At 58.7% G+C, this 26,906-nt stretch overlaps 1 protein-coding gene across 1 annotated transcript; it reads left to right on the plus strand.

The window, feature by feature from the left end:
- Positions 1–77: 77 nt before the first annotated feature.
- On the plus strand, positions 78–26,398 carry SSU72 (SSU72 homolog, RNA polymerase II CTD phosphatase). The gene is made up of 5 exons (XM_045999066.1): positions 78–429; positions 9,897–10,040; positions 23,847–23,986; positions 24,390–24,508; positions 25,909–26,398. Exons 1-5 carry the CDS (start codon positions 350–352, stop codon positions 26,008–26,010), a joined length of 585 nt encoding a protein of 194 aa, XP_045855022.1. The 5' UTR covers positions 78–349; the 3' UTR covers positions 26,011–26,398.
- The last annotated feature ends 508 nt before the right edge of the window (positions 26,399–26,906 follow it).

The following is a 26,906-nucleotide window of genomic DNA, read 5'->3' on the forward strand; positions in this document are numbered from 1 at the left end:
GGTTTTGTGACGTAGCACGCCAGCGCCGGGCTCCGGGCCGAGGGCGGCCCCTGCGAGGAGCTCGGGCTTCTGCCGGGCCCGCCGGGAACAGCGGCGCGCTCGCTGTGGGCTCGGCGCCCGCCGGAGGAGCCTCCCTGCTCTCGCGACGGGGCGCTGTGGGCCGGCGCGGGTGGGCCGCCGGGACGCCGCGCACACGCCCGCGCCCGCGTCCTGACGCGCTACGTCGCCGGCGCCGCCGCCTTGGCGTCATGACTTCCGGGCGCCGCGGCCGCCATATTGCTCGCGCGGAAGCGCCGCGGCTGGGTGGGCGTCCCGGAGCGGTTGCGTCGCGGTCGCTGCGGCCGCCGCTATGCCGTCGTCGCCGCTGCGGGTGGCGGTGGTGTGCTCGAGCAACCAGAACCGGAGCATGGAGGCGCACAACATCCTCAGGTAGTTGGGGTCTCCGCCCTGGCCTCGCGCGCCCCGTCGGACGCCGGCCCATGCTGGGCGGCCGCCCCGCTCCCTTAGGCCCGACGCCGGGTGGGCCGCGCCGGGCTCGTCGGTCCCGGGGCCGAGCGCAGCGAGGAGCCCCAAGGCTCGGTCGTCCGCGCGAGGTTTCGGGTTCTGAGCCCGGAGGCTCCCGGGCGCTCCCAGCTCCCGGCGAAGCCGAGGGGCTGGTGCCTTGGCGTCCGCTGTGTTCGCACGTCTGTGCCTCCGGCGGTGGCGGCCCTTCTGTGGGGTGTCCGCCCGAGAGTGCCAGCCCGGGTCGCGTCCCACGACGGGGTGCAGGCCGCGTGGCCGTTCACGGGCCCCCCGGAAAGCTTGCACGACGCGGCCTAGCCCGGGAAAACCGAACCCCCGAACGCGGGCACGGCCGGCTTTGTGAACGCCACGAGTTTGTATCTCGTTGAGTTTGGGGCCGAGCATGCCCTCGGTCCCATAAGCCTCCAGCCGCGCGCGTGCGCGCCCCACGGGGTTCGGTGTTGCGTTTCTAGGCTGCACGTCCGCGCTGGCTGGTCTCCCGCGACGCTGGCGTCGGGTGTGTCATGAGGCGTCCGTCACGAGGCCTCGCAGGCCGTGACACTGACCACTCGCGGGTGGAGTCTGGTGTGCGGGAAGCCTCTTCCCGGAGTGTCCCCGGCCCAGAGGACAGCAGCGCCGCCGCCTCCCCGGGACCACCTTCCTCAGTGACCTGGAAAACTTAGAATTTTCTGCACGTTCTCTTCTTTCTTTTCTTTTCTTTTTTTCACCGCGTCAGGGTTCAGCTCTGCTAGTTAGGAGCGTCGTCTTTCCTAACCTGTCCCCGCGGCCCACCGCATTCACTGCCGTTTTCCGTCAGAGTGGGATGGTTTGCACCTCACAATTCAGTGTGAAGGTGGTTTTTAACCAGAAACCTTTACAACTGCAAGCTTGTTTTAAACCGAAAAGTGCTAGTATTAAGTTTACAGGCGTTCGGAGTTGGGTAAGTTTAACGCTCCTGCGGAGTCACTGAAGGAAAATGAAACTTGGTGCCCTCAGTGAGAAGAGGGGATCTGGAGACCCCCTCGTGGTGCTGATCCTGGCTGGTCTTCAGTATCCGCGGGGCAGGGGTCAGGGGAACTCGACGGAAGGGACATGTTTTTGTTTTTTTCTTTTTAAACTACCTCTGGCAGTTTTGTCATGAAACCAGTTCCACAACTTGCCCATCCGATACTTCCCCAAGCCGATCCCTACAGGACGCTTCGTCCTTGTGTAGTTGAGAGCGGTGGTGGCCGGCCCGGCAGTGGGTCTCCTGCGGAAGTGGGGGTGCAGAAGGAACCCTCCGGTCACCGCCAGGGCAGAGTTCTTAGGTGTGCTTGTACCCCTGTACCGTGTTTCAAATTTGCTTCGAGAGGAGGCTCCAAACGAAGGTAAGTTCAGGGTAATCTCTATTAGTATTATCAGTTTTTAAAGATTTTATTTATTTATCGGACAGACAGATCACAAGTAGGCAGAGAGGCAGGCAGAGACAGGGGGATGCAGGTTCCTGGCCGCGCAGAGAGCCCGATGCGGGGCTCGATCCCAGGACCCTGAGATCATGACCTGAGCCGAAGGCAGAGGCTCAACCCACTGAGCCATCCAGGCGCTCCAGGGTAATCTGTATTATTGACATCACGAATATGATGTTGACTTAGACCTGAATCTTGAATTGCTGAAATACCTAAACTCGGGGGATGTTTTCCTTTGTTAGAAAATAGTATTCCTTAGAAGAAGAAATGGCAAACAGAATGCATCGAAGACAGAGGCAGCCATGGTTCCTACAGGACCGCTGGGGCACCTTCTGGGTGTGTCCTGGGTGTGCGTACACTGAAGGGAGAGTAAAATGTTCTGAAATTTCTCTCCACATAATGTTAGATTTTGGGGGTTATTTTGTTTATTGAATTTGAATACGTTTATTCATATTGAGTAATGGCAGTGGTTACAAAATTAGGGCACAGTAGTAATCCAGAGGAATTCTGTGGAGCAATTAATTTTGTAGCCAACCCCAGATTAGTAGACATTTTAGCTGCTTTTTATCTTTCATTCTTAAAACGTCAACATCCTGTGCCATATAAATCCATTTGCGCAGTTTTCTGATTGTTTCCTTGGGTGAATTCCTAGGGGTAGAATTGCTGACTCGAAAAGTGGGCATAGTTCATGTTTTCATATATTTTGCCAGACTACCTTCCAGAGGAGAACCTACTTACAGGACTCCCGTTTTCTCCAGCTGGGCGTTACTTTCATTTTTTCATGCTGCTAGGGCAAAAGAGGATCTCACCCTCCTTTAGTTTTGAAATTGCTGTTAAGATGGAACAACTTCCCATGTCTTTCACTTTTCACAGTTATTTGTGGCTTTATTTCTGTTTGGATTTTACAGAACTTGATATGGTGGTTTTTAAAGGTACCTGCAGAGAAACCGCCAGAGACCTTATGAACGTCAGGGCCCTACAGAAGGTGTTTGTGAAACACAGGGAGTCTTCTGAAATAAGTACTGAAAGGAACGCAGTTAAGTGAATCCGCGCAGGGGCTAGTTTTACGCGGGATACCCTGTTTTACTTTATGTGTTATGGCCCTGTCGCAAATCGTCTCTGTTTTCTGACAAGTCAAATACAAATGGTCATAAATGTTGGCACTTACATCATATATCACGATGTATCGTACACACGCACACGCACATACATATCTCTCTCACGTATGTCAGTGTTCCCTGGGGTGATTATTTTTGATCTTTTGAGACTGCCTTGTTCCAAGCACCAGCTGTGGGAGCTCTAGGGTCTCCGGGAGTGTTTTCCGCAGACGCCTGTTCTGTTCTTTGTACGCTGTAGACCGAGATTTCCCTTTGGAGCCGATTAATTTATTTTTTTGTTCAGAATAATCTGGATGTTAAGGGGCATGTTGATTCTTGGAAGTCCTCTTAGTCTCATTCAAAACAAATTTTGTGAGACAGACTTCTGCGTATTGCTGAGCTGAGTTCTCGGGTCTGTTTTCAGTCCTAAGGCAGTGTGGTTTGGGGAACAGGAGCAGAGAGGCTGCAAATGAAGGAACCAGGTTGAGAGTCAATCTCTTGAGCTCTCTCTGCCAGGTGCTTCTTTTCTTTCTTTCTTTCTTTCTTTCTTTCTTTCTTTCTTTTTTTAATATTTTATTTATTTGACAGCGAGAAAGGGAACACAAGCAGGGGGAGTGGGAGAAGGAGAAGCAGACTCTCTGCCGAGCAGGGAGCCTGATGGGGGGCTTGATCCCAGGACCCTAGGATCATGACCTGAGCCGAAGGCAGACACTTAACAGCTGAGCCACCCAGGCGCCCCATGCCAGGTGCGTTCTAAATGCCGTTTGATTTCATCCTTGCAGTCCTTAGATGTCCGCATTTAACACATGTGAAGAGGCAGTGCCCAGAACTGGAAGCCCTAGCTCATGAGGGACAGTAAGGATTTGGACATAAGGGACTCTGGTTATGTTGAGTAACAGAACTGAGACTCCAGATGGATAAAGCATGGGCTGAAGAAGGTTCCAGGGTGAGGGGAGGCAGCAGAATCAGCTCAGGTCCTGTGGTTCTCCAGTTTGGGGTCGGGCTCTCAGACCATCACCAGGTCATGTGGGCTCCCAGCCACACTGGAACCGGGGCAAAACTGGACATCCTCTCCCAGATGGGACCAAGTCTGTGGTTGTGTCACAGGAGCACCCCCATTCATGGTGTGAAACTTACTCCCTGATCTTGGACCCATTTCCAGAAATCTCTTGCCTTTACCAGGGAGCGGTAGTCAGCTGTGCCCTGCAGCCTCTCTGCCTACCTCTTTTGGTATTTTGGTTCTGGGTACGTTTGAAAAAAAATAAACGGGGAACTGTTTAGGAAGGTGAAAGGATTAGAAATTATGAATTTTTAAGAAAGGCAGGGAATGCAGGAAAGGTGTCTACAGAGGAACACATTTGCCTTCCTAGGTTTTAAGGGACTGCGTTGTTTTCCATCTTCCGGAGACAGAGCTAAAGTGAGGAGGGTGGTTTGGAGAAAAGGCAGTTTCCATGCGAACACGGATTCAGAACTGGGTAGACCAAGTAGGGTAACCGCTCCCACAGCTAAAACATTCTTTCCTGCATCTCCAATCTTTTACAGATGAGAACGGGTGGAGCCGGGAGCAGGGAAGATAGCTCAGCAGTTTCGCCCGTGTTAGTAACACATCCTGGCTTGGGGCCCCGTAGGGTTGGAGCAGGAAAGCAGCGCACTTGTGATCGTTCGTCGCTGACCCTGCGAAGTGCCGGATCTCCAGGGCCTGCTCTGCTGTCACGGGGGGCGGGGCGGGCACCAGGCAGGCTGACAGCAGCCAGCAGAGCAGGGTGGCCAGCAGAAAGCCAAGGTTGAGGAAGAGCAGTCGGGGAGGGAGGGACGTCGAAGCGGGAGTGCCAGAGGGGGGTGGCGCTAAACGGAAGGTGCACTTGTCACAGCGGGACACCGGCATCTCAGGCCTAGCTGCTCAGTTTGGTTGTTGACCTTGTGGGAGGATAACAAGGTGTGACTCCTGGGAAGCGTTTGCTAAAACGTGTTTATAGCGCACATTTAGCAGGCGATGACTTGGGTTTTGCTGGGGCGCTCACGTTTCAGGGGCGCTCATCTTGCCGGCGCCTGGCCGAGCAGCTGCAGGCAGGCATTGGGGTTTGCTGGCTTGCGAGCAGTCGATTGGTCGGTAGGTTCGAGGTCATCACGGGCAGCCATCGGGCTGGTAGCGGTGAGTGATGTGCCTGTAGGGAAGGTGACCTGGGGCTGTGGGCGCGCTGGGCCCGACTTAGAGGCAGAGTGTGCTTACTGAAGGCTGGCCGTGGCTCTAGGATTCCAGTCTTGGCCAAAGAAACGCATGGCATTGGTTAGTAATTTCACTGTGGAAAATAAAAAACAAAGCGTAGCCCATGCTGTTAATTTGGTGTTTGCTTATGGTCCTTTTCGGGTTCGTTTGAACATCCTTGTTTTACCGTTAGCCATGGGGATAGCAATGGAAACAGTTCTCTTTCCCAAAACTTGACATTTTCTGTGATGGGTTCTTTATGATCGATCTGTTGGTACTTGTAAAGACGTTGAGCCTCTAGGTTGTCGGGAATGTTTTTTTAGCGTCGCTTCTTTATGGAAGATCGTCGTCAAGCTGCGTGTGGTCACACAGCGAGATGGGCGCTGCATCGGCTTCAAAGAAACAGCACTTCTGTTGCTCATTAGCCTGTTTGCCTCTCGGGAACATTCCGTCGGGGGAAGAACGGACGGCACTTCGGTTTTATTTTCAAATACACTCGACCGCCATTTCGGAAAGTTGGGGAGGCCAGTGACACCAGGCCCCCGGGCTGTTTCTGATGGGGGAGGGGCGGCTGCCTTCATTCCGAGCCCCACCCGTCCCTTTGCAGCTCCGGCAGTCACCCCCTCGGAAGCCTGGTTAAGCCAGGTGGAATGTTGGGCTGGGTTGTCTTTTTTTTTTAAAGATTTTATTTATTTATTTGACAGAGATCACAAGTAGGCAGAGAGGCAGGCAGAGAGAAAGGAGGAAGCAGGCTCCCTGCGGAGCAGAGAGCCCGATGCAGGGCTCGATCCCAGGACCCTGAGACCATGACCTGAGCCGAAAGCAGCGGCTGAATCCACTGAGCCACCCAGGCGCCCCTGGGCTGGGTTGTCTTTGGGACGATCTGCTTTTACGGATGTGGCTAGCCTAAAAGTGGAGAATCTTCCATCTGGACAGCTAATGCGAGCCACAGAAGATGCGTGGAAGAGAGAGGTGGGCCTGGCAGGTGCCATCATCCCGGCCATTCAGTCTCGGGCTGCCCCGGCGGGAGGGGGGATGTGAGTCCCTGCATCGGGGCTCTCCATCTGGAGCCTCCCGGGAGCCCTGTGGGTAGCTTTCAGGTGGCCTGTCTCCCCTACCCCGGCCCGAAACACCGCGGGGCCCTGTCCAGGGTCTCCGCATCGTGAGGTGTGTGCTGTGAAAGGCTCTGAGGTGCGCTGTCCCGTTTCCCTCTCCCCATGAGCGGGCTCTGCTCCTGCCCCGTGGCTTTCTCCATCGCTGTCCTCTCACTGTCCTGTGTACTGGGGGTTTTCCCTACTTTGTCCTGCCCCCCACCGCCCGCCGGCCCCTGACTGTCGAAGGAGAGAGTGTTGGATCTGTTTCGATCGTGTTGTATCCCCGGTGCGCAGTAAGCCCCAGGAAAGTTGCTGAATCGAAATGGAATGGCCGGCTGCCACCAGTGACGGTGGTGGTGATTTTTAGGTTTTGAAGCTTCAGTCCTGTCCTTGGGGGTCTTATCTGTGGGCGCATGTGGCTTCCCAGTGCCCGTCCCTCCTTTCCCCCACCTGCTGGAGAGGCCGTGCCGTGACATACAGGTGTTGGGTGTGTGAATGGCCGAGCGCCCTCGAAGTAAACCCACTCCTGGACACAAGGGAAGTGGTCGGTGATGTCGGCTTACCAGGGCCCAGGACACTTGGCCGCTTCTGGGCACCTTGCTTTTCCGTGAGACACCCAGAAAACTCAAGGGAGACTTGAGGGTTGGCAAGCTTCAAGGAAGGTTATGCTGCCCATAGTTAGTCTCAGGAGCAATTCGTCTTCTCCCCCCAGCGATGTGTGGTTTTCGCATTTCCGCAGCCAGTAAGCCGCTGGCTCAGTGGGAGAATGGCTTTGGGACACTTTGGGGAGAAGGGCCTGGAGCTCGAAGCGCTGCTTTTTCCGGGCCCTTCTTCGCACTGTGATGACATGTTGGCTCACCGCTTTGTGTTCTCTCGGTGCTCCTGGCCACAGCCTGCTCCTCTGGGACTGTCTTAGGGGCTTGGGACCTGTGCAGAAACAAGGGCCCCGCCGACTGACCTTGAGGGCTGTTGAGAGGCTGCCTTCGTCACGGGCTTGTTGGTGCTTGGGAGAAAGTATGTATTTTAGTGTACATCATCTGGTCAGAAACAGGTTCGGATTTGGAGTGAAGGTGGTCTGTGCGCCCCTTCTCGGTGCACACGCGTCGACTTGTGCCGCGCGTCCGTGCCCTGTGGCTGGGCCCCGTCACCCTGTGGTCACAGCACAGGTGCCTTGTGATCAGGTATTGGAAATGTTGGTCGTCTGGAGGGTTGCTGGGTTTTTCTCTTTTTGAGGGTTGTTTTAGCAGTTCAGGTGTGCGTGGGGCCTGGTGTGCTTCTCAGGAGTGTGCTGGTAGGCTCCGTTCTTGGTCACGAGCGACCCTCGGGGGGTCAGTTTCCGCATCTCATGCTTCCGGGGTGCAGGCATGTGACTCAGCTCTTACCAACCTCGGAGGACTCGGGTGAGGTGTTTGGACGAAACTTGACGAGAATGCTGCTAAAACCGACCGTTGCAGGATGTGCGGGCTCGGTGCTCAGTGTGTGCCAGGTGCGGAGGCCCCCCTTCCGCGGGGTCGCGGCCTCTCCCGGGCCCCTGTGCCGCTGGAGCCAGATGCGTTTCCGCTCTTCGCTTTCTCTGTGAATAATCGCAGGAGCTTTTTGGTGTGTGTGGCACCCTCACCTCTTTCCCATTGCGATCGGACCCTGCTGGGGGGCGGAACACACAGGGCGGCTCTCGTCATCTTTGGGTCCGTTCAGGGCTGCAGTGAGTGTCGTGCGGGGTTGTTTGCGGCGGGTCCGCGTGTGTTCCGTAGGACCGGCTTCCGGACTCAAGCGTCTGTGCTGGAGGGGACAGCGCTGTCCACGTGCCGGGTGTTGGCACCTTCTCCAGAGGCTCGCAGGTCGTGCCCAGGGGCACCATCTCAGGGAGGTTTTCCTGCCGTGAAAAGTGTTACTTGCGCTTTGCCAGCTGCTTGCTGTGTGCCTGCCGGGGACGTGGCCGTGAGCAGAAGGGACCACATCCTTACCCTGGCGAGGCCGCGGGACCGTGCTGACCCATAGCAGACTTCAACCTCTGCGTGATGTGTTTCTCTTGGGACGAGTGAGATGAAGCTCTTTCCTTCCCTGTGACTTTTATGCTCAGACCTTTGCCCCTCTGTGGGGTTTAGTCATTTCATTTTCTAGGTCAGGGTGTTCTCCGCCTTGGCCCTGAGGACGCTTTGGGTCGGAGGACTGTCCGTTCATTGTGGGGCTTTAGCAGCGCCCCTGGCCTCTAGATGCAGCAGCGCCTCTCCGTTGTGGAAACCAGACGTATCTCTGGACACAGTCAAGTGGGAGTTGCAGGAAGACCTAGAAAAGCTTGAGACCGTTGTCTCCGGGGATCTTGGAGCCAGGCGGGCCTGGGAGAACGCCGGAGCCACTGGTGGGAATACGTTCGCCGCACGTCCTGTCGGAGCTCCTTCAGATGGGGACGGTACGGGTTTCCGCGCAGGGAGCCGTGATGAGAAAGCTGTTTCTCGTCACACGCTTCTAACACTTAAAAGTTCTGCTGACTGAGTTTGGAAGCAAGTTCTGTGCCAGACTGACGATTGCACGTGACCGCAGCCGACCCGAGGGGTTATCCGTGGCGACACCTGGGAGGTTTGCTTTCAGGGGACGTTTGTTACGGTGCAAGTTGTCATTCACGGGCTGCACTTCATGACACTCAGTTCTGACCTCAGTTCTGGTTTCCCGGCGAGCCCCGGCCCACAGGATGTCGGGGGCCCGACACGTGGCACTCCGTCTGTGGCGCATGCGGTCCTGTCTGTGGGAGAGTCGTAGGAGTCACACACGAGGAGGTCCTGGGAACCTGAACCCTGTACAGCGGTCCGGGCGGTGGTCAGCTGTGCTCCGGAGGAAGTCTTCCTAACTCCGCGTGTCCGTGGGGCCTCTGGCGGTCAGAGAGGGTCTGGGGGGCGTGCGGTGAACAGATGTGGTGCTCACCGGCCACCCTGTAACCACGCTAGCAACCCCTTGTCTTCCGTCTCGATCGCTTTCATCCAGTTTTGGTGTCATATGCTGTAGAATTTTTTTAAGGACTTTATTTCTTAGAGGGCTCTGTGCGCGTGAGTGGGGGGTGGTGCCGAGGGAGAGAGGATCTCACGCCAGCTCCCTGCTGAGCGCAGATCCCGACGCAGGCCTGGGTCCCACGACCCCCAAGACATGACCTGGGCCGACACCAAGAATCAGACCCTCAACCATGCGACCACTCGGATGCCCCAGTATGTTATAGGATTTTTTTTTTTTTTTTGTAAGATTTATTTATCTGACAGAGAGACAGTGAGAGAGGGGACACAAGCAGGGGAAGTGGGAGAGGGAGAAGCGGTGTCCCCCATCCCAGGACGCTGCGGTCATGACCTGAGCTGAAGGCAGATGCCCAACGTCCGAGCACCCAGGCGCCCTTGTGCTATAGAATTTCTAAAAATTTGTGAATAATACGCTGAAAGTTTAGAATTTAAAAACATGTCTGTAGTATCAGCAGTTACTCATTTTGTCTATTTTCCATTCCATATTCCTTGGCTTTAGAATTTTGTATCTTAATCCAACTGTGATTTTTTTCTCTCTTTGTGTCTTTCAGCAAACGGGGATTCAGCGTCCGGTCCTTCGGAACGGGAACGCACGTGAAGCTCCCAGGACCAGCACCCGACAAGCCAAATGTTTATGATTTCAAAACTACATATGATCAGATGTACAATGATCTCCTTAGGAAGGACAAAGAACTGTATCCCAGTGGGTCGCCCTTTTAAAAACCCCGCGTGCTTGTCTCTGGCAGGCGTCCTCTGATGTGGGTGTCGCTCTGGCCTCCAGTCTAGGGCTTTCTGTGATGCAGGTACCTAGCGGCTGCCTCGGCGTGCAGTGCTGGGTCACACGGCACACGTGGTGTGCAGGGGGACGCGTGGGGCCTGCGGAAGCAGACGTGGAGCCCACGTTGACAAGGTCGAGGGCGGGTTCTGGTGTAACATCGGCCAGGGCAGCAGAGGTGAGGAGGCAGGAGCCACAGAGCGGAGTTGGTTTTCCCGCTGCAGGGCTGACGGCCGCTCCCCTCCGCAGGCGGGGGTGTATATGCACACAGGAACACCGTGCGCGGTGGCCCGGGTAGACAGGCAGCCTCACTCCTCTCTGCCGTGTCTGCTACCAAAGGAAGCATGTTAGAAGCAAATAATTTGCGAGAATTTCATTTCAGGAAGAGGCAAACAGACCGGATCTGCTACTTAAGACTCACGTGAAAGAAAAGGTATTTTTTATTGTTACTCATTCTGAGAGCACGCACACAAGCGAGAGGAGCAGGGGGAGAAGGAGAGGGAATCCCAAGCAGACTCCACACTGGGTGCCGAGCCCAGTGAGGGGCTCAGTCTCAAAACCAAGCCCAGTGAGGGGCTCAGTCTCAAAACCCTGAGATCACGACCCAGGCTCAAACCCAAGAGTCCGATGCTTAACCAACTGAGCCACCCCAGTGCCCCACAAACGGTATTTTTCATTATGAACGTGGCCTCAGCCTGTATAGTGGTTAAGGTCACTGTTGCCCGGCCTTTGCCCGGGACACTTCTGATCACATGTACTACTCTAGAACTTCTGGGCCTGCCTTGCTACAGTGAGGGCTCTCTAGTTCTCGGGATGGAACTCAAACATACACCAGCTGAAAGGAACATAGGCACCAGAGAGGAAAGTCTGTCTTTGTGTTGGCGCTCTTGCAATTTTTAATAAATTACAGGTGTTTTTTGTAAATCTGTAGATTACTTAGCACGGAGTATGGCCCCAGAGGTCATGCTAGCAAAATGTGAAACTGGACCCTGACGCTTGCTCCGTCTGGCCCAGTGCTCGCTGCCCTCAGCTCCAATTAGAAAGCTGTCGGGCGCTGAGGCAGAGTGCCGTCGTGGGCGTGTAGGGCTTTGTGGGAGGCGGGAGTCCAGGACTCGAGGTGCAGCTGACCCGAGGTCCTTCTGGGAAGTCCTGGGTGCCCCCCTTTCTCACAAGCGCCAGAGCCTGCACTGGGGAGAAGCCCCTGCGCAGCCCCGGTGAGCTGCGTCCGGTCTCCGTGTGGCTGTGCCGTGCGCTGGGGCCTTGCTCACGCCCTCGTGCCGGGGGGTTGGGGGCGGGGGCGGGCCCTGGCTTACCCAGAGGCCCCGTCTCAGAAAGGCTGCTGTCCCTGAAATTCTCTGTTGTGTTGAGAGCCGCCCTTGAGCCTCGCAGAGAGGTGACCACTAGCCCCCTTATCCTGGAGACACCGACTGTAACTCCAGGTTTTCTGACTGTGTCTGAACTCTCCACATGTCGTGAAGCTTCTCTCGAGACCACATCTGTTTTTTAAGGTTTTCCAGCCAACACCATTCATTTTTAAGCTCTTGTACTCAGAGAAACTAAAAGAAAATAACGCGCTTGTTCATACTCCCTTAATTATTACAAATGAGGCCTTCTGACGTGGGAGCTGACCCTAGTTGCTCTGTTTCTAGGAGTGGGCAGCACTTTACCACGTTTCAAGAAGACCGGAATGAGAGGGTTTGGAGTAGGAGGGTTGGTGAGTGCGTCTTAGCAGTTCTGAATGAAGGAGCGGAGACCAGCTGCTCAGAACTCAGAATGTCCTTGTGGGTTGTCTTCGCACAGACGCACAGTCTCCCCTAGAGCATCCGGTCCAGGAGGCGTCCGCTCACGTGCGCCATTGCTGCATCCTGGGGACGGTGTGCTGCTTGGGGGTCACGGCTCCTTCCGCCGTCAGCAGCTGTATTTGCCTCCCGAGACCCCGCGTAGGAAGGTCACCTTCATGGACCGCCCCTTTGAGTGCCCCTCACGAGGCTCTGGAAGAGAGATACCTTTGTCAGTTAGTGACTTCACTTGGGTGGGATTTCTGTCTTCTAGGAAGGGTGCCAAGTACATCCCTGGGCCAGTAAAGAAGGGGCATCTGCTCCCGGGGAGGGGGGACGGGGGGACGGGTCGGTGTGCACACTGGCAGGACCCCGGCGATGGGGGTGCAGGCCTTCCCCTTAGGAGGGAAACGGAAGGAGGCAGCGACGTTCAGCTGTGTGTTGAGGGTCCCACACCTGGCTTGGGAGGTGCCCTGAGGACAGGAGGGGACTACCTGACTAGCAGTGGGGCGGGGGGGTGCTGGTGTAGCCGCTTCGGCGTTGGCATCTGATGGAAAAAGCGGAAGGAGCACCAGAAGCCAGGTCTCGCCGCAGGTACTGGGGCTTCTGGGGAAGCGATGGTTTTAGGATGTCAACCACGGATGAAACAGGACGTTCGGTAAATTGCACATTTTCGAGGGCGAGCGTGACGTCACAGGAGGACAGTGTACCTGACGGCAGAGCCGGGCGGTGAGGCGGCGTGGCTGGGGGCCGGGCTCCCCTGCGCGCGCTCGGGCGCCAGAGGCTCGGTGCAGGGCCGGGACGCGGAGCTCTCAGTTCGTCCTGGCCCACGGCCCTGTTCGTGCCGAAGCTCCTCATTTCTGAAACTCTGGCTGCTTTTAGGTGGTTTTCCCTGTGGCTCTCCGTCTGTGGGCAGGGTGGCCCCAGGGGGTGGAGGGCCACGCACTGGTCTGCGGTCCCTGCAGGACCTGCCCCTGGGAGCACGCGGAGGCCAGGGATGCGAGTCGGGACAGAAACCTTGTTAAACCAACTCTCAACTAGTGAGGCTAGACCGGGCTGGTTACCAGTTCCCCGTGGGGATTATCTGCCGGTAACACGGGGAATCCCCGCTGGCCTGACCCTCTGCAGACCACCAGAAACGTCCACTTTCTCGCTAGCGAGGGCCACAGAAGACCGCAGCCGGGAGAGGGTGCGCGTGGCTGGGGAAGTGCGGCTGGTGGGCGCTGCTGTGCCTCAGGGTTGAGCAGCCGTCGCAGGGCAGGTTTTAGCACATTTTCAAATCTCATTTAAATTTAATTAGCGAATATAGTGGATTGTTCGTCTCAGAGGTAGAATTCAGTGGTTCCTCGGCTACGGCAACACCCAGGCCTCATTCCATCACGTTGCCCGTCACCCCGTGCCCCCTTCCGAAAACCCCCTTCTGTGCCTGGGTGCCCCCCGCGTTTCCTGCACGCGGGGCCCTGGAGTGGGCTCCCCAGCGTGCTTGCGGCTCACCCGTGCGCTGGCGAGGGCCAGGCTGTCTTACGTGTTAATGTGATTTAACCTTTTTTCTTCCTTTACCTTGGAGTTATTTTGAATACGGAGCAGCCTTAGCCGTGCCCTGTGGGCTCAAGCAGAGGGATGGAGCCGCATGCAGGCTCCAGCAGACCGGGCTCCCCTCGCTGAGGGAGTGGGGTCTGCGGCTGAACCCTCAGCCTGCCTGGATGGTCTGGCTGAAACGAGACCACAGTTCCTTCACGTCTGAAGGGCCCATCTGGGACCGCACACCCGGATCGCTGGCCCCATTGGGCATCTCCAAGGGGAGGGCTGCCGCGCCTTCGTGAGGTGTCACGGAAGCCCATTTCCAACCTTGCAGTAGATCATCGCTTTGCGAACTACAGAGTCACTTAAAATCACTTGTCTTGAAGAGTAACTGCAAATAATAGTGGCATTTTTAATAGGAGAAGAGACCGGTTGCTCCTAAACTCCGATTGGAAACCCAAGTAGAACGAACACTTTCTGGGATCCTGGCTTTGCACACAGTCGGGAGACACTGGGTGTGAGCCTGGATCCGGCACGTTTTTCTAATTTTTCTCTCTCTCGTGTACTCGCCTTAGGGGTTTGGCTTTTTTTTTTTTTTTTTTTTTTAAGATTTTATGTATATATTCGACAGAGATCACAAGCAGGCAGAGAGAGAGGGGGAAGCAGGCTCCCTGCTGAGCAGAGAGCCCGATGCGGGGCTCGATCCCAGGACCCCAGGATCATGACCTGAGCTGAAGGCAGAGGCTTTAACCCACTGAGCCAGCCAGGCACCCGCGGGTTAGGTTTTCAGCCACATTCTCGCTGTCGTCCTCTGGCTGCTCCGTCTTTGAGGCTTCGGGCTGCCATATGTGTGCAGGCCCCAGTAACACAAGGCCTCAAAGCAGAGCTGCCCGGATGACCCAGCACCTCCCTGTAAATGTCTCCTCGTGATCTCCTTAACACTGTTTCTCTAGCTTACCTGACTCCGGGAACACCGTGCGGTGTAGACAAACTGTCTCGGTGTGGGGTTGGTGTCACCAGTGTGGTTTCGGGGCGACGGAGGGCTGTCTGGTCTAGGTTTTGGAGAGTCAGTCACACTTGGATCTTCGCCTGCAGGGGGCGCCCCTCTCCCCAGTGTCTGAGGGTCCGCTGGATGTGTGCCCAGGTGCAATTTTTCTTGTGTTGGGGTAAAAGCTGAAAATAAAAGTGAATTCTGAGATTGCTGGATCCCCACAGCCTCCTGACCTCTGTCCTGAGCCTGAGGCCAGTGGACACAAGCTCAGGGTTCTGTCCTCTCAGAGGTCCTGTTGTTCTGCAGTAGGACCACTGGTCTTTTCCTTTTTGTTCAGGTCTGCCTGGGCTCTTGTTTCAAGGTCAGCGGGCCGTCTCCCACTGTGCTCGGCGCGGGTGGAAGGAGCTGCCGGGGCTGCTGGTCCATCATGGGAATGGTTCCTGCAGCTCAAGCCAGCGCTTTCTTCCCTGCCCCCAGTGGGCTCACGGAGCTGGAGGTGCTTGGCCCTGCCCCCTGCCTCAGCCGTATTGGACCTTACCTCACTGCACGCTGGTTGGCAGCTATGTTTTTAAGTAGTTTTTGAAAACAGTGTTTGTTTAACAAATGAGTGTGTTCTAAGCTAAACACTGATTTCTGGAGAAACTCTGATCTAGTTTTGCTGATCTTTAAGCTTTCAGGTTTTAGGAAAGCACTTGTGGTTGAAATATAAGCCGTGACCTTACACTACTCCAGCGAAGCAGAAGAGCCGCCATCGTGTCTCCTCTAGGGAGAGGCCGGACGTTGGACACAGACGGTTGGCTGGTAGCTGCCAGGGGTCACTTGCGTGTCTGGGCGTAACAGAGCCACGCTGACCTCACCCCCGGCTTCCAGAGCTCGTCCAGGGCCGGGAACAGACGTGGTGTCCCTAACCCACGGTAGGTGAGATGCTGATGCCAGGTGTGTTGGGAGTGGGTTAGGTCAAGTGGATCGCACCTGTGGTTTCCCATGGCCTGATAACCCCAGGGACGGCGGGAGGAGGACTTCATAGACCGGAAGCTCTCCTGGCCGCCGAGCCTCACCACGGGGCCACAGTTAGGTCGGGTGCCGGGGCTCAGGAGCTAGCGTGGAAATTTCCTCCAGGGGTTCCCGGCATCTTGTTAGTGCCGCCTACCTGCTTTGCAGAAACCGCTTTGGTTTCCAGAATGAACTGACTTTTAATACAAGGAAGTCCTGGCTCGAAAGCTTTTCATGTCGTGGTTCTCAGAGTGTGGTCTAGGGTCCAGCTGTCCCCACAGCCCTTGCAGAAGATCCCAGGCTCCAAGCTGTTTGCCTTTCTCACTCTCCGGAAGTGTGCCAAGGGTTCTGTCGGAGGCTCCCGCCCACCGGGTCCCTGTCCTCTGATGGCTGGTGGGCCGCGTTTGTGTTCTTGGGAAGCCCTGCGACAGCCCCAGGATGGCCCCAGATCCGCCCACTCCCTGCAGCGCTGGGCTCGGCCTCTCCAGCGGTCTTCCGCCTCTCGGGAGGGAGGAAGGGGGATGGTCAGAGCTGCTGGGTCCAGCTGGTCACTGTGAGGCCTGTGGAGACCAGACGCGCGGGGTGTGGGGAGGCCACCGGGCGCCCCTCGAGCCTCACAGCTTGCTGACGTCAGAGCAGCCAGGAGAAACCTCTTGCTTCCACACACTCGTGCTTCGCCCTGAAAACGCGGGCTGAGGGGTGTCTCCTGGATCCGTACAGGTGAGGAGTGGCCCGGTCTTCCTGCCTGTGCCCCTTTACTTGGCGTGATTCACGTGTGTGGTCTCGTTTGGCCTTTCTTCCCTGAATCTAAACTTAGATTGGGCGCGGCCTGTGGCTGGCACATAGTAGCTCTGGGTGGTGGAAATCAGGTGAGCTGTCAGGACCTTGGAGAGGGGTATGCTCGAGGGGCAGCTCGGAGTGCACCCTCTTCCCGGGCCGGGGAGACTGCCCAGGCCCTGACCCAGGAGGACGTGTGGGGGCAAGAGTGGGTTGAGCAGGAGGGCTCCGGGGAGACGCCAGGCCGGACAGGAGGTGTGGGTCCGAGTCCCAGCGGTCCTCACCCAGGCACAGCTTGCCCACCAGCCTGGGGGGCGGAGGGCAACGGAGGGCACCCTGAATGGAGACGCTTTTCCAGCTGTGTCCACCTTGGAGCAGACTCCTGCGTTTGGGCGCGGGGGTGTGGGCACTACATCAGGGCGTCGCCTTGCCATGCCGTGTTGTCAGCGGATGCCCTCGGCCCTCTGTCCAGGAGGGGCTCCCAGTGGGTGTGTGACCCCTGAAGCAAGGAGCGTCAGGGACACACGTCGGGAAGAGGGGGGAGGACTGGCTCCTGCCCTGGCCCCAGAGCTTATCTGAGCCGCATGTTCTGCCTCCGGCCTCTTCCCGGACAGCAGCTGCTACTGTCCCAGCCTCACTCAGGGCGCACTGGGCGTCCCCATTACCCCAAGAGTAAGATTTTGAGGTCTTTATGATGAAAAGCCTCCGCCAGGCCCTGGTTCACGCAGTTCTGGGTGCGTTCCAGTTGGGAGACACTCAGTGACGCCCTTCTCTCCCGTGGCCTCTGTTCAGCTGGGCTTTCTGTTGCTGGTGAACCTCGCCGACCGCTCTGCCTTGGCCGTTCTTGGAGGCCGGTGGCTCTGGCTGCTCCTGCTGGTCCCTGTGAAGAGTGCTGCGGGTGGTTTTCCAGGGACTGTTGGCCCCTCCCATGGGCTCCTCACCCTCCCCTTGAGCCAGACAGTTCGTCGTGCAAAATGCCTTGTCGGGACAGCGTGGAAGCCGCGCTCGGGGCGGGCGGGCTCCGCGGGCTTTGTCTGGCTACTGTGCCCTGTTCCTGCTTCTGGCTGGCCTCTCTCCCCTTTTTAAATGTTCTTTATGGTAAGACCGCTATTTTTCTTTCCATCACTTAGTAATTAGAATTTCAGTGGGGAAGGAGGGTCCTTTTATTTTTTCCCTTGTACTGTGTTGCAGTCACGTGGGCGTCTGGGGCGCCGCAGACCGTCCCCAGCCCACAGGATGCTGCTGCCTTCCGGTGGCAGGCGGTGTCCAGCGCGGCAGCCCAGCACGCCCCCCGCTGCTGGGCTCACCCTTCTTCCCCACGGAGGCTGGGGATGTGGTCCAGTCTTGAACCATTTATGTAGAAAAGACACGGAGTTGGAGACTAATTCGTAATTTTAAAGCTTTTTCTTTAAAAAGTAAGGTCACCTTCACTGAAATTCTTCATCTTCAGGGTCAGCTTTTTGTTTGGAGGTTAGAATGTTGAGAGAATTAAACAGCTGGGGGCGGGCGTGTGTGTCTGAAACAGACCAAGGGGCGCCCGGCCGGCTCGGGGCAGAGTTTGTGCCTCAAGCTCAGGGTCGGGACTTGGAGCCGCACGTTGGGCGTAGAGCTGCTTCAGACGCGCGCACAGACTAAAAGTAATTCTCCCACTGCAATTTGATGTGTCCAGCCAAGTTACTTGAAGTCTTTTTGTGAATGTTCTCTCAAATTTATTTATTTATTTATTTTTTTAAAGATTTTATTTATTTATTTGACAGAGAGAGAGAGATCACAAGTAGGCAGAGAGGCAGGCAGAGAGAGAGGAGGAAGCAGGCTCCCCGCTGAGCAGAGAGCCCGATGTGGGACTCGATCCCAGGACCCTGAGATCATGACCTGAGCCAAAGGCAGCGGCTTAACCCACTGAGCCACCCAGGTGCCCCGTTCTCTCAAATTTAAACGAATGCAGTGTTTCTCCGGGTTCGGACAAGTGGTCGTCTGCTAGTTGTATCAAGTCTCCTACGACATACTGGACAGGGCACTGCGATGACCCTTGTCGCCTGTTCACGTCAGGCCGACTTCCAGGGGCCAGGAGTGAGACCCTCGCTCTCACCAACGCTGGGGGAGCCTTAGAGGAGGTCCTGAAGTTTGGCCTCACGGCCCCCACCTCCTGGTGTCCCCCGGCAGAAAGGATCCTCCGGCCGGTCCTTTTTTAAGATTGATTGATTTGACAGAGATCACAAGTAGGCCGAGAGGCAGGCAGAGAGAGAGGAGGAAGCAGGCTCCCGCTGAGCAGAGGGCCCGATGCAGGGCTCGATCCCAGGAGACCCAGGGAAGGCAGACAGCCAGTACTTTCAAACCCTGTTCAAAGGTGGGTGTTTCCTTCGAAGAAATGCGATGGCCTCCCCCGCCCTCCGCTGCTGGTGCCTGGTGCAGGAGTCCAGCAGGAGCCGCCGTGCTGCGCGCGGGGCGGTTGGCCTCGCGGGCGGCACAGCGTGCAGAGGGCCAGGTGAAGCAGATGGGCATCTCTCTGCGTCCGCCCCGCTGCCCCTCGACCCCGCCAGGACGGGACCCGTCCCCAGCGAGCCTGGGGGGCGGGGGGCAGGCGTCAGCCGCTGCTCTGGGCCATGCTGCGCCCTGGGAGCCGAGGCTGTGGCTGCCGCCACCGGCGTGCACAGCATGATGACAGACGCAAGCGTCTCCTCTCCAGCACGTTCTCTGCTGATTCCAGCCCCGTGGAAGCGACTCTGCCGCCACCGTGTGACTCCACACGGTCGTGGGCACCTCTGCCGCCACGTGCCCACGCTTGGCCCCGGCTGCCTGCGGGCCGCGCCGCCCGGGCCCGGGTCCCCACTGGGAGCATCACCCCGCGTGGCGCAGGTGGGTGACTGGGGGCGGGCTCCGGGCCCCGCACTCTGGATGTGCCAACCCAGAGGCCTGTTTTCCCAGGGTTCTTTAATCACGTAAGTAACACTTGTCCCCAGAAACGGCGCTGTCGGCCTTTCCTGGCAGGCTCTCGGGGCCTGTGTTCTCTGGGAGTGTGCGACACGGCTGTTCCCTGAGCTCCCGCGTGCGTCTGCAGGATCCTGTGTGATCCTTGCTGTTCTGTTGGGGGCCACGGCCGTCTGACTGACAGGAAATGGCCCTGCGAGGTCTGCGCGGAGGCAGGCGTGCGCCTGTCTTGCTTCCTCCGGAGACCACTGCCTGTGGCTCTTGGGGTTGTGTTTCTAAAGGGGCCTTCAGTGAAACCCCGGAGCTTTTGTTCCAACAAATGCCCCGTGACCGGGGGGGGGGGGGCACATAGCATGGGGCCCTGCGTGTGTGGGGCCTGGCACCACGTCATGGTGTGGCCCCGAGTGGACCAGCCCGTGTGTCCGCCGAGGGCGCGGGCTCGCGGCGCTGTTGGTTCTCGCCTCGTTGCCGATCTGAAGCGAAGACGGTGCTGCCGCCTCACGGCCCTGAGAGTGAAAGGAAATGCTCGAGTTCTTCCGGAGACGGGGTGGGGAGACCACTCCCTGCCTAGCGGTCTCCTCGGACAACTGCCCTGCCCCTCACCTGTCGCACACTCCAAAGGGAGGCCCGCAGACGGGCGGGTGTAGATCCTTGAGCCCAGCAGAGAAGAGAGAGAGGAAGGCTCCTGACTAGGGGTTCTAATTTCCTAGGCCGGGGAGTTGTCCTGCGTTACGGGTTTGGGAATGGGAAATGGCCCTGGGCTTCTGGGATCGTGGCCCGCTTACCTGGATGCTGTGTTTTGTCCTTGAGCCTTCCAGGGGCTGTCGGACGCTCCAGTCCTCCTGGGGGGCCCTCTTCCTCAGCATCGCGCCCCCCGCAACTGTGTCCTGCAGGACTGGCTGTGGGGGCCCGGCCTGCGGGGCGGGCGGCTGGCACTTGGGCATTTCTGAGCTGAACTGCCTTTGGCTCTCCCTCCCGGGAGGGCACGTGGGTCCCTGCGTAAGAGTTCTTGTCTTGCGTCTGTTTCCGTTCCATCAGGTCTAGAACCGGAGTCAAACTAGATTATGGGGATTCGAAAAGATGAGCATCTGGGCGCGGCCCACTCTTGGGGAGACTCAGCCGCAGAGATTTGGGTCACATCCAAGGCCAGAAAGTGGAAGGACCTGAATTAGGCATGGCAGCGTTTGGGGACAGTAGGTGTTGGTCCCTGGCGTGCGTGTCCTTGGGGCGCTTTGCCCCGTATCTCGGAGGTAGGCACCATCTGCGCGGGATGCGTGAGCAGTGCTTGGTCCAACCAGGGCCACAGGCGGCTGCCAGCTGCGTGTTGACCCCGCGGCGGTGTACGGCGGACCCGGGGCCCCTACCCCAAGATGAAGCTCTGGGGTCCCCTGGCTGCAGAGCGGGAAGACTTGGGGCCTGTGCCCCTGCCCCCATCCGTGGGCGCTGCGAGGCCCTTGGTCCCGAAGCCCCTTGGTGCCCAGGCACAACCTCGCTGGGAGCCCTTGTGCTGCTGCGGTCGTTTCCGCTTGGGGCTCTACTGTCCTCAGTGTCCCAAGCCTGTCTCACCCAGGTTTGTCTAGTGTTGGGCTCGTGACACTTGTGAGGAAATGAGGCTTGAGCTGTGCTCACCTGTCCTTGGCAAGAGCCTCTGTCTGGCCAGGCCCGGCCGAGGCCCTGGGGCGGAGGATCTGCCGCAGATCCCTGCCCCGTCGCAGCTCAGGGAGGATGGGGGGCTCCGCTGGTAAATCCGCGGCCTTGGAGAGCGAGCGTCTGGTCCCTCCTTTGGATTTCTGTCGGCGCCTTTCCGTGCTCGGAAATGGCTCTTCTGCTCGTCCCTTGTTGCCTTCAGCTTACGCCTCTGCCTCTCTTCATCTTCCTTTGCAGAAACGTCTCCGCATTGAGCCCGGGCTCTGCCGGCGGCGGGCTCCACGGGCGCGGGCCCTGCTCTGCCAGCCCCGGCTCCCTCCGTCCCTCCTCCGAGGATGGCACGTGGGGCTTCCCCTGGGTGGGGAGAGGCTGCCTCGCGGTGAGGGCTTTTCTCTGGGGCCCCAGCGCCCACGTCCCCCAGATGCGACGTGGCTTTAAGGATGGAAACGTCCCGCTAAGCCTCTGTGTCTTGGGCTGAGGAGAACATCAGGGTTGATGGTGGCAAAGTTGCCCTGAATCCGAGCTAGAGCCGCGTGCCTCGGCTGTCAGGGTTAGAGCCGCTCTTCGCGAGGACAGACGTGCAGGGTCCCAGAAGGGCGGCTTTTGAGGCACCTCCTAGCCTGGCCTCCGGGCCCGGGGCCCCAGGCTGTGCAGGCGAGGCTGCACCCAGGCCCTGGCCCCCATCTGTCTCTGCTGCACGGGACTCGTGTTTCCCGTGTGCATTTCAGCTTTACAGAGAAGACAGGTCGCCTGTGGCTACTTGGTATCCTGCCTCGTTCCTGTTTCTCTATCAGGGGATACTCTCCCCTCCTGCAGCCCGTGTGTCTGCCCGGGGGCTTCATTCGGGCCCACAGGCTGGCACTACGTGGCCGTCCTTCAGGAGCGCGTGCTCATTGGTGACAAGGTCCGAGTTGTCCGTCTGCTGGTTCAGACGCTGCGGTGTCTCAAGATGGTCCTTTCCATGCTTCCTTGGTATCGCACAGCACCAGGTTGCTGCTTGGGCCCTCCCACCCTCCAGGCGCCCCCGATCTGTGCCGGCCTCGCTGCTGGGCAGGGGGTCAGCGGACCGGCTCACAGGCCGCCTTCCCCTGCTGCTGCTGAGAGCAGTGAGCACGCGCGTCTTCTGAAGACCAGGGGCCGGGAGTGCACAACACAAGCGCGAGCCTCGGGCGCGGAGCTCGGCGGGGCGGGGCCGGGGGTCCTCACCCGGAGGCCTGCAGGAGCCAGAGTGCGGAACTGTGGCTTTGTCCTCATCCCCTCGGCCTTCTCGGAGTATCTCGGGGTTCGTGTGGAGGCTGAAGCTTCACTAGGAGCCCCCCCATCGCTCCCAGGGCACTTTCAGTCGGTGCTGGGGAGAGGGGGCGCCCGCATGCCACGTCTTTGCCCCCGACCTCCTAGGAACCCAGTTTTCCAGGCCAGTCAAGAGAGCCCCTTTCTCGGGAGGCTGTGGCCTGCCGCCGAGACTCGGGCCTGCTGCCCTGCTTCTGGGAGTCGGCAGGCCAGGGGCTGGTCCAGGCCTCTGTGTGGTGGGGCATCTCACTGCCCTCTGCTGACCTTCACATCCTGTCCCTGTCCTCGCGTGGTTCCTTTGGGGCTCCGGGTCCCTGTGACTGGGAGCAGCAGGTGGGTTTGTGGGTTCATCATGAAGGGCTCCTGCCTTGTGCACTTCCCGCCCGGCCCAACTCGGGCCTCACGTCGCTGCTGTCGGCCAGAATGTCGCCCAGGAGGGCCACTGCGGGGGGCTGGGATGTGGCCCCTGAACTAGACGTTTTTCCTGACACGAAGCCCAGTTTCGTTTGTTTCTCTTCCATATAAATCATGGAGGCTTAAGGGAGGGACAGTTTTGCGAGGCCCTGGAGTGCTGCTGTGGGGTGCCTAGTGGCCGGGAGCCGCGCCCCGGGGGGGCAGGTCCGAGGACACGCTGGTGCTCTGTGGTCTTCCTCCTGCCGGCGGGGACGCGTGCTGTGCCGCCTGCCCTGGCCGCCTCTGTCCTCGCTGCACCCACACAGGGCCTGCCCTACGCCGTCTCTTCACGCTGGACTGTGACGCGGAGCGCAAGAAGGACCGAGCGCTCCACGCCCCACTGCCTGCGTGTGGCTCACGGCCGCCCTGGGTGCAGCCGTGGGGCGCGGGCCGGGCCCCGGGGACGCACAGTGGATGGACGCTTGGCTAAAACATGACCGGTCACAGAAGCACCTCCCGGCTGACAGTGACATGTCTTTCCAACTTAGAATCTCGCACGGACTGCAGGGGTGTGTTCTGGAAGCTCTCTCTGCGTCTGGACAGGCAGGAAATGGATTCTGAGTGACAGGAGGTTAATAAGTTGTCATAATCGAACATCTGGGAAAACCATTAAATGCGTCACTCGGAAATCCTCAGGTAGCGTCCGTCTCTTAAATAGAATTAATGAGATGCTTATCCCCAGTAGTCAGGAACCTCCTTTAGGGCCTTTGTCCCTGTCTCTTGAGGGTAGTGAACCCTATCCCTGGGGCCCTGAGTATATACCGGGTCACTGGGTTTGTGGGGGCGGGGGGGCTGCACTCCTGCTGCAGGGCCTGTGTGTGTCCCCTTAGCTCTGAGGGACTCCGGCTGCTGGAGCTCTGGGCCGCTCACTATTTCCAGTTAACCTGGGGCTTCTCCCCCCTTCTTGCTGCTGAAGTTGCCCTTCTTGGTGGTTTCCAGATTTTTCTGGTACTGCTGTAACTGAGCCAGACTTGGGGGGACTGGCTTTGTCTTTGTGCTCTTGTGTGTGGTCACCACGTTGCTCCAGGATGAGTCAGAGCAGCAGGTCGAGGAAAGGCGAGCGAAGGTTGCAGACACCAGCTCGCTGCCTCCCGGAAAGGGGCTGCTGTGAAGGCTGCAGCCTGTCTGCGCGGCATAAGGCAGGTGCCTCCCCGACCGCCTTCCTTGTCTCCTGTGAGACCCAGAGGACGGCCGCTCCCCAGACCGGCCTCCACCTCTCCGTTGCTCCAGGGCACCTGCCGGGGTCGGGGGGCAGCTGGGCTGGTGCGCGCCGGCGCCGAGCTGGCCAGGGGCTGGCGCGTCCTGCATCCGAGAAGTCTTTCCAAAGTTCCTTGACCCCAGCACGTAGCTACACGCAGAACGGCATCTTACATATGTTGGACAGAAATAAGAGGATCAAGCCGCGGCCAGAAAGGTTCCAGAACTGCAGAGACCTGTTCGACCTGATCCTCACGTGTGAGGAGAGAGTGTACGATCAGGTGGTGGAAGGTAAGGCCGCAGACCGATCGTGCCTGCTTCGCCCGCCACGGCCTCGGCGGCTGCCCTCACAAGGAAGCCCCCAGCCTGCGTGGCCCGCCTGACGGTGGAGGTCGGGATGGGAGAGCGTGCCCTCTGCGGGCGTGCCCATCCGTGCAAGACCGCCTGCGTGTTGTCGGAGCACGCGCTGCAGGTTTTGGGGTCTTGGGGCACACGGAGGGCGTGTGTGGAGCGAGGGAACTGGGGGTCTGGCGCTTCGTCTGGTGCGTTGAGCTTGATGGCCCCCAGGTTTCCTTGAATCGACCCCACCAGGCTTGGGAGCGCTCGGGCCTGGCCGACCACCCCGGGGCCAGGGACAGGTAGAGCGGGTGCCCCGGTCCTGCGGCCTCTGACCGCTGTGCTCTGTTCCCGGCAGATCTGAATTCCAGAGAGCAGGAGACCTGCCAGCCGGTGCACGTCATCAACGTGGACATCCAGGACAACCACGAAGAGGCCACCCTGGGGGCGTTCCTCATCTGTGAGCTGTGCCAGTGTGTGAGTGTCTGGCCCTGCTCTGGCCCAGGGTCGAGGTGGGCCTGACCTGGGGTCCCCGGGAGCAGTCTGTGCTGGAGGGACACACCAGGACCACCTCCTCCTGACACGAAGGTCTTACCAGGAAAGGGGCTGTCGCGCGGTTCTGTTCATGTCGGGTTATTTTCAGGTCCAAAGCCGGGTCAGTGCCCATGTCCCTGCTGGTTTGCCCATCGACCACGCAGGCTTGACTGAAGAACTGGCCTTTCTGCTTGTTGTGCGGTTGGTGGGAGCTCAGTGCCCTGCTCAGCGCCTGGCCGTGTCCCTACCGAGAGCTCCTGTCAGAACTCCGGTCCCGTCCGGCAGAGCCCAGGGGCCCCCAGAGCCTTGTGGATGCTGTCGTGTCCTGCCCTTCAGCCTCAGGACCTGTCGGTCCTTGGCCTTCCCAGAGTGGCCCTGGGCATCCTCCCTTGTGTGGAAAACTGTAGGGGCTTTGTAGCTGCGATGTGGCTGTGCCCAAAGCAAAACATTTTCTCTTCAGTGTGACGAAAGAACCTACCCAAGGAGAGAGCCCTACGCCTTGTCCTTTGTTCCGCCTGTGAGATCTGCATTAAGTCAGCTGGCTCTGACAGAAAAATGAGGGAAACAAGTGGCTTAACCAGGAAGTCCAAGACGCGCGGGCCTGGACTGGTTTGCCACGGGAGGGGCCCAGGTCCTCCTCTCCTGTTGCTTTCCACACAGCTTCTGTTCCCCAGATCCCTCGGGGCCCAGCATGGCTGCTGGGGCGCCAGCACTTGTGCCCATGTTCTGGCCACTGTGCACGGGAAAGGGCTGAAGAGGAACACATGTCCCAGAAGTTGCACACGTGACTTCTGTTTGGGTCACCCTGACGAGAAATGAGTCACAGGGGGCTGGTCTTCACTTCACACAGGCATTGCTTATAGGCCAAGACTTAGGCCAGCGAACAGCCCCAGCCCTGGGCCGGCCCACGCCAGCCCTGAGTCAGCCCTGAGTCGGCCGCTGGCTGCAGCGGCTCCTCTAGGGCAGTAGTTCTCCACCAGGGTCACCTGGCCACATCCGCACACTTTTGTGGGTCTCGCAGCTTGGAGTGGACGTGAGGGGCGGCTGGTGCGTGGCGGCTACGACGGTGTTCAGCCGCATGGCGGGGCGTGCCTTTGAGCAAGTGGCTGCCCCTCTGCGCAGCGGGGCAGGAGGCCCGTGCGCTCCCACGGCTTGTGTACTGGGGGCGTCTGAGGGCGGGCCCCGCGGCAGGTGCCCCCTGCCTCCCTTCCCCGGCAGGCTGCTGCCAAGGCAGGCCCAGGGCAGGGGTACGTGGGAACGTGCGTGCGGAGACGGGTGAGGGGCGGCTCGGCGGGTGCTGGGGCCGGGCCCGGGGCTCAGGGCGGCCCACCTGCTCTCCCCAGATTCAGCACACGGAGGACATGGAGAACGAGATCGACGAGCTGCTTCAGGAGTTCGAGGAAAAGAGCGGCAGAGCCTTCCTGCACACGGTCTGCTTCTACTGACCCGGCTGGCCTGGCGCCTGGCGCGCACCCTCCCGAAGCCGTCTTTTCGAGCTTCCTTTTGTTAATACTTTCTCCTTCCTGACACTCGTTTTTACTTTCAGGTGCTCTGCCGGCCGACGGCAGTGGTACCCATAGACTGTGCACAGGAAACGCAGAGACACAAATGCGCAATTCAGAACAATCACGCTTTTTCTCTCCCACGTGTACTTACGGGTGGGATGTTGATTATAAAGGTTTTTTTTTTCTTTACCCCGAACAGTGAACAACGGTTTGTAGTATGTCTCCCCCAGGCATTTGTGGCTCTCGTGGTTCCTTCCCTTCCACCTTCCGAACTTGCTGGAATGTACAAATACTCTGAATAAAGCAGTGGGCTCTATCTTGCTGGGAATGAACTTGCAGTTGTCCAATAAATCGACGTTGCTGGTCGTCTTTGCTTTGTCTTGAGTCCCCACCTGGCCTGTTCCTGCAGGCCTGGCACATGTCCCTCTGGAGGGACCTCCGGGCTTGACCCTGTAACTCAGACTGCTTCTAAGGTTGGGGGTGGGGGCACGGAGTAAGGGGGCACAGCCCATGGGGCAGCCGACTTCCCAGCAGGATCCTGGGGTCCTGCTGCCCACAGGGACTGCTGGAAGAATGGAGCCCTTCTCCCCGCGGCCCCTTCTGGGGCTGAGATCAGTTGTGCCCCAGGTGGCCTTACTTCCCCACGACCCCTCCTGACCCATAGCTCGTGGAAGACCTCAGGTCCCCGTGGGGAAGTGTTGGGGACTCCCGCATAGGCAGTGCTGACCTGGGGCTGTGGGTGACAGATTGGCTCAGGCTCCTCTCGGGACCCCAGGATCATGGGGCAGCCTGGGGAGAGCCATGGACACTGGCCTGGGCCTCCAGGCTGCCCAGTC

The sequence above is a fragment of the Meles meles genome, chromosome 1, assembly GCF_922984935.1.
Source record: "Meles meles chromosome 1, mMelMel3.1 paternal haplotype, whole genome shotgun sequence".
Taxonomy (NCBI): domain Eukaryota; kingdom Metazoa; phylum Chordata; class Mammalia; order Carnivora; family Mustelidae; genus Meles; species Meles meles.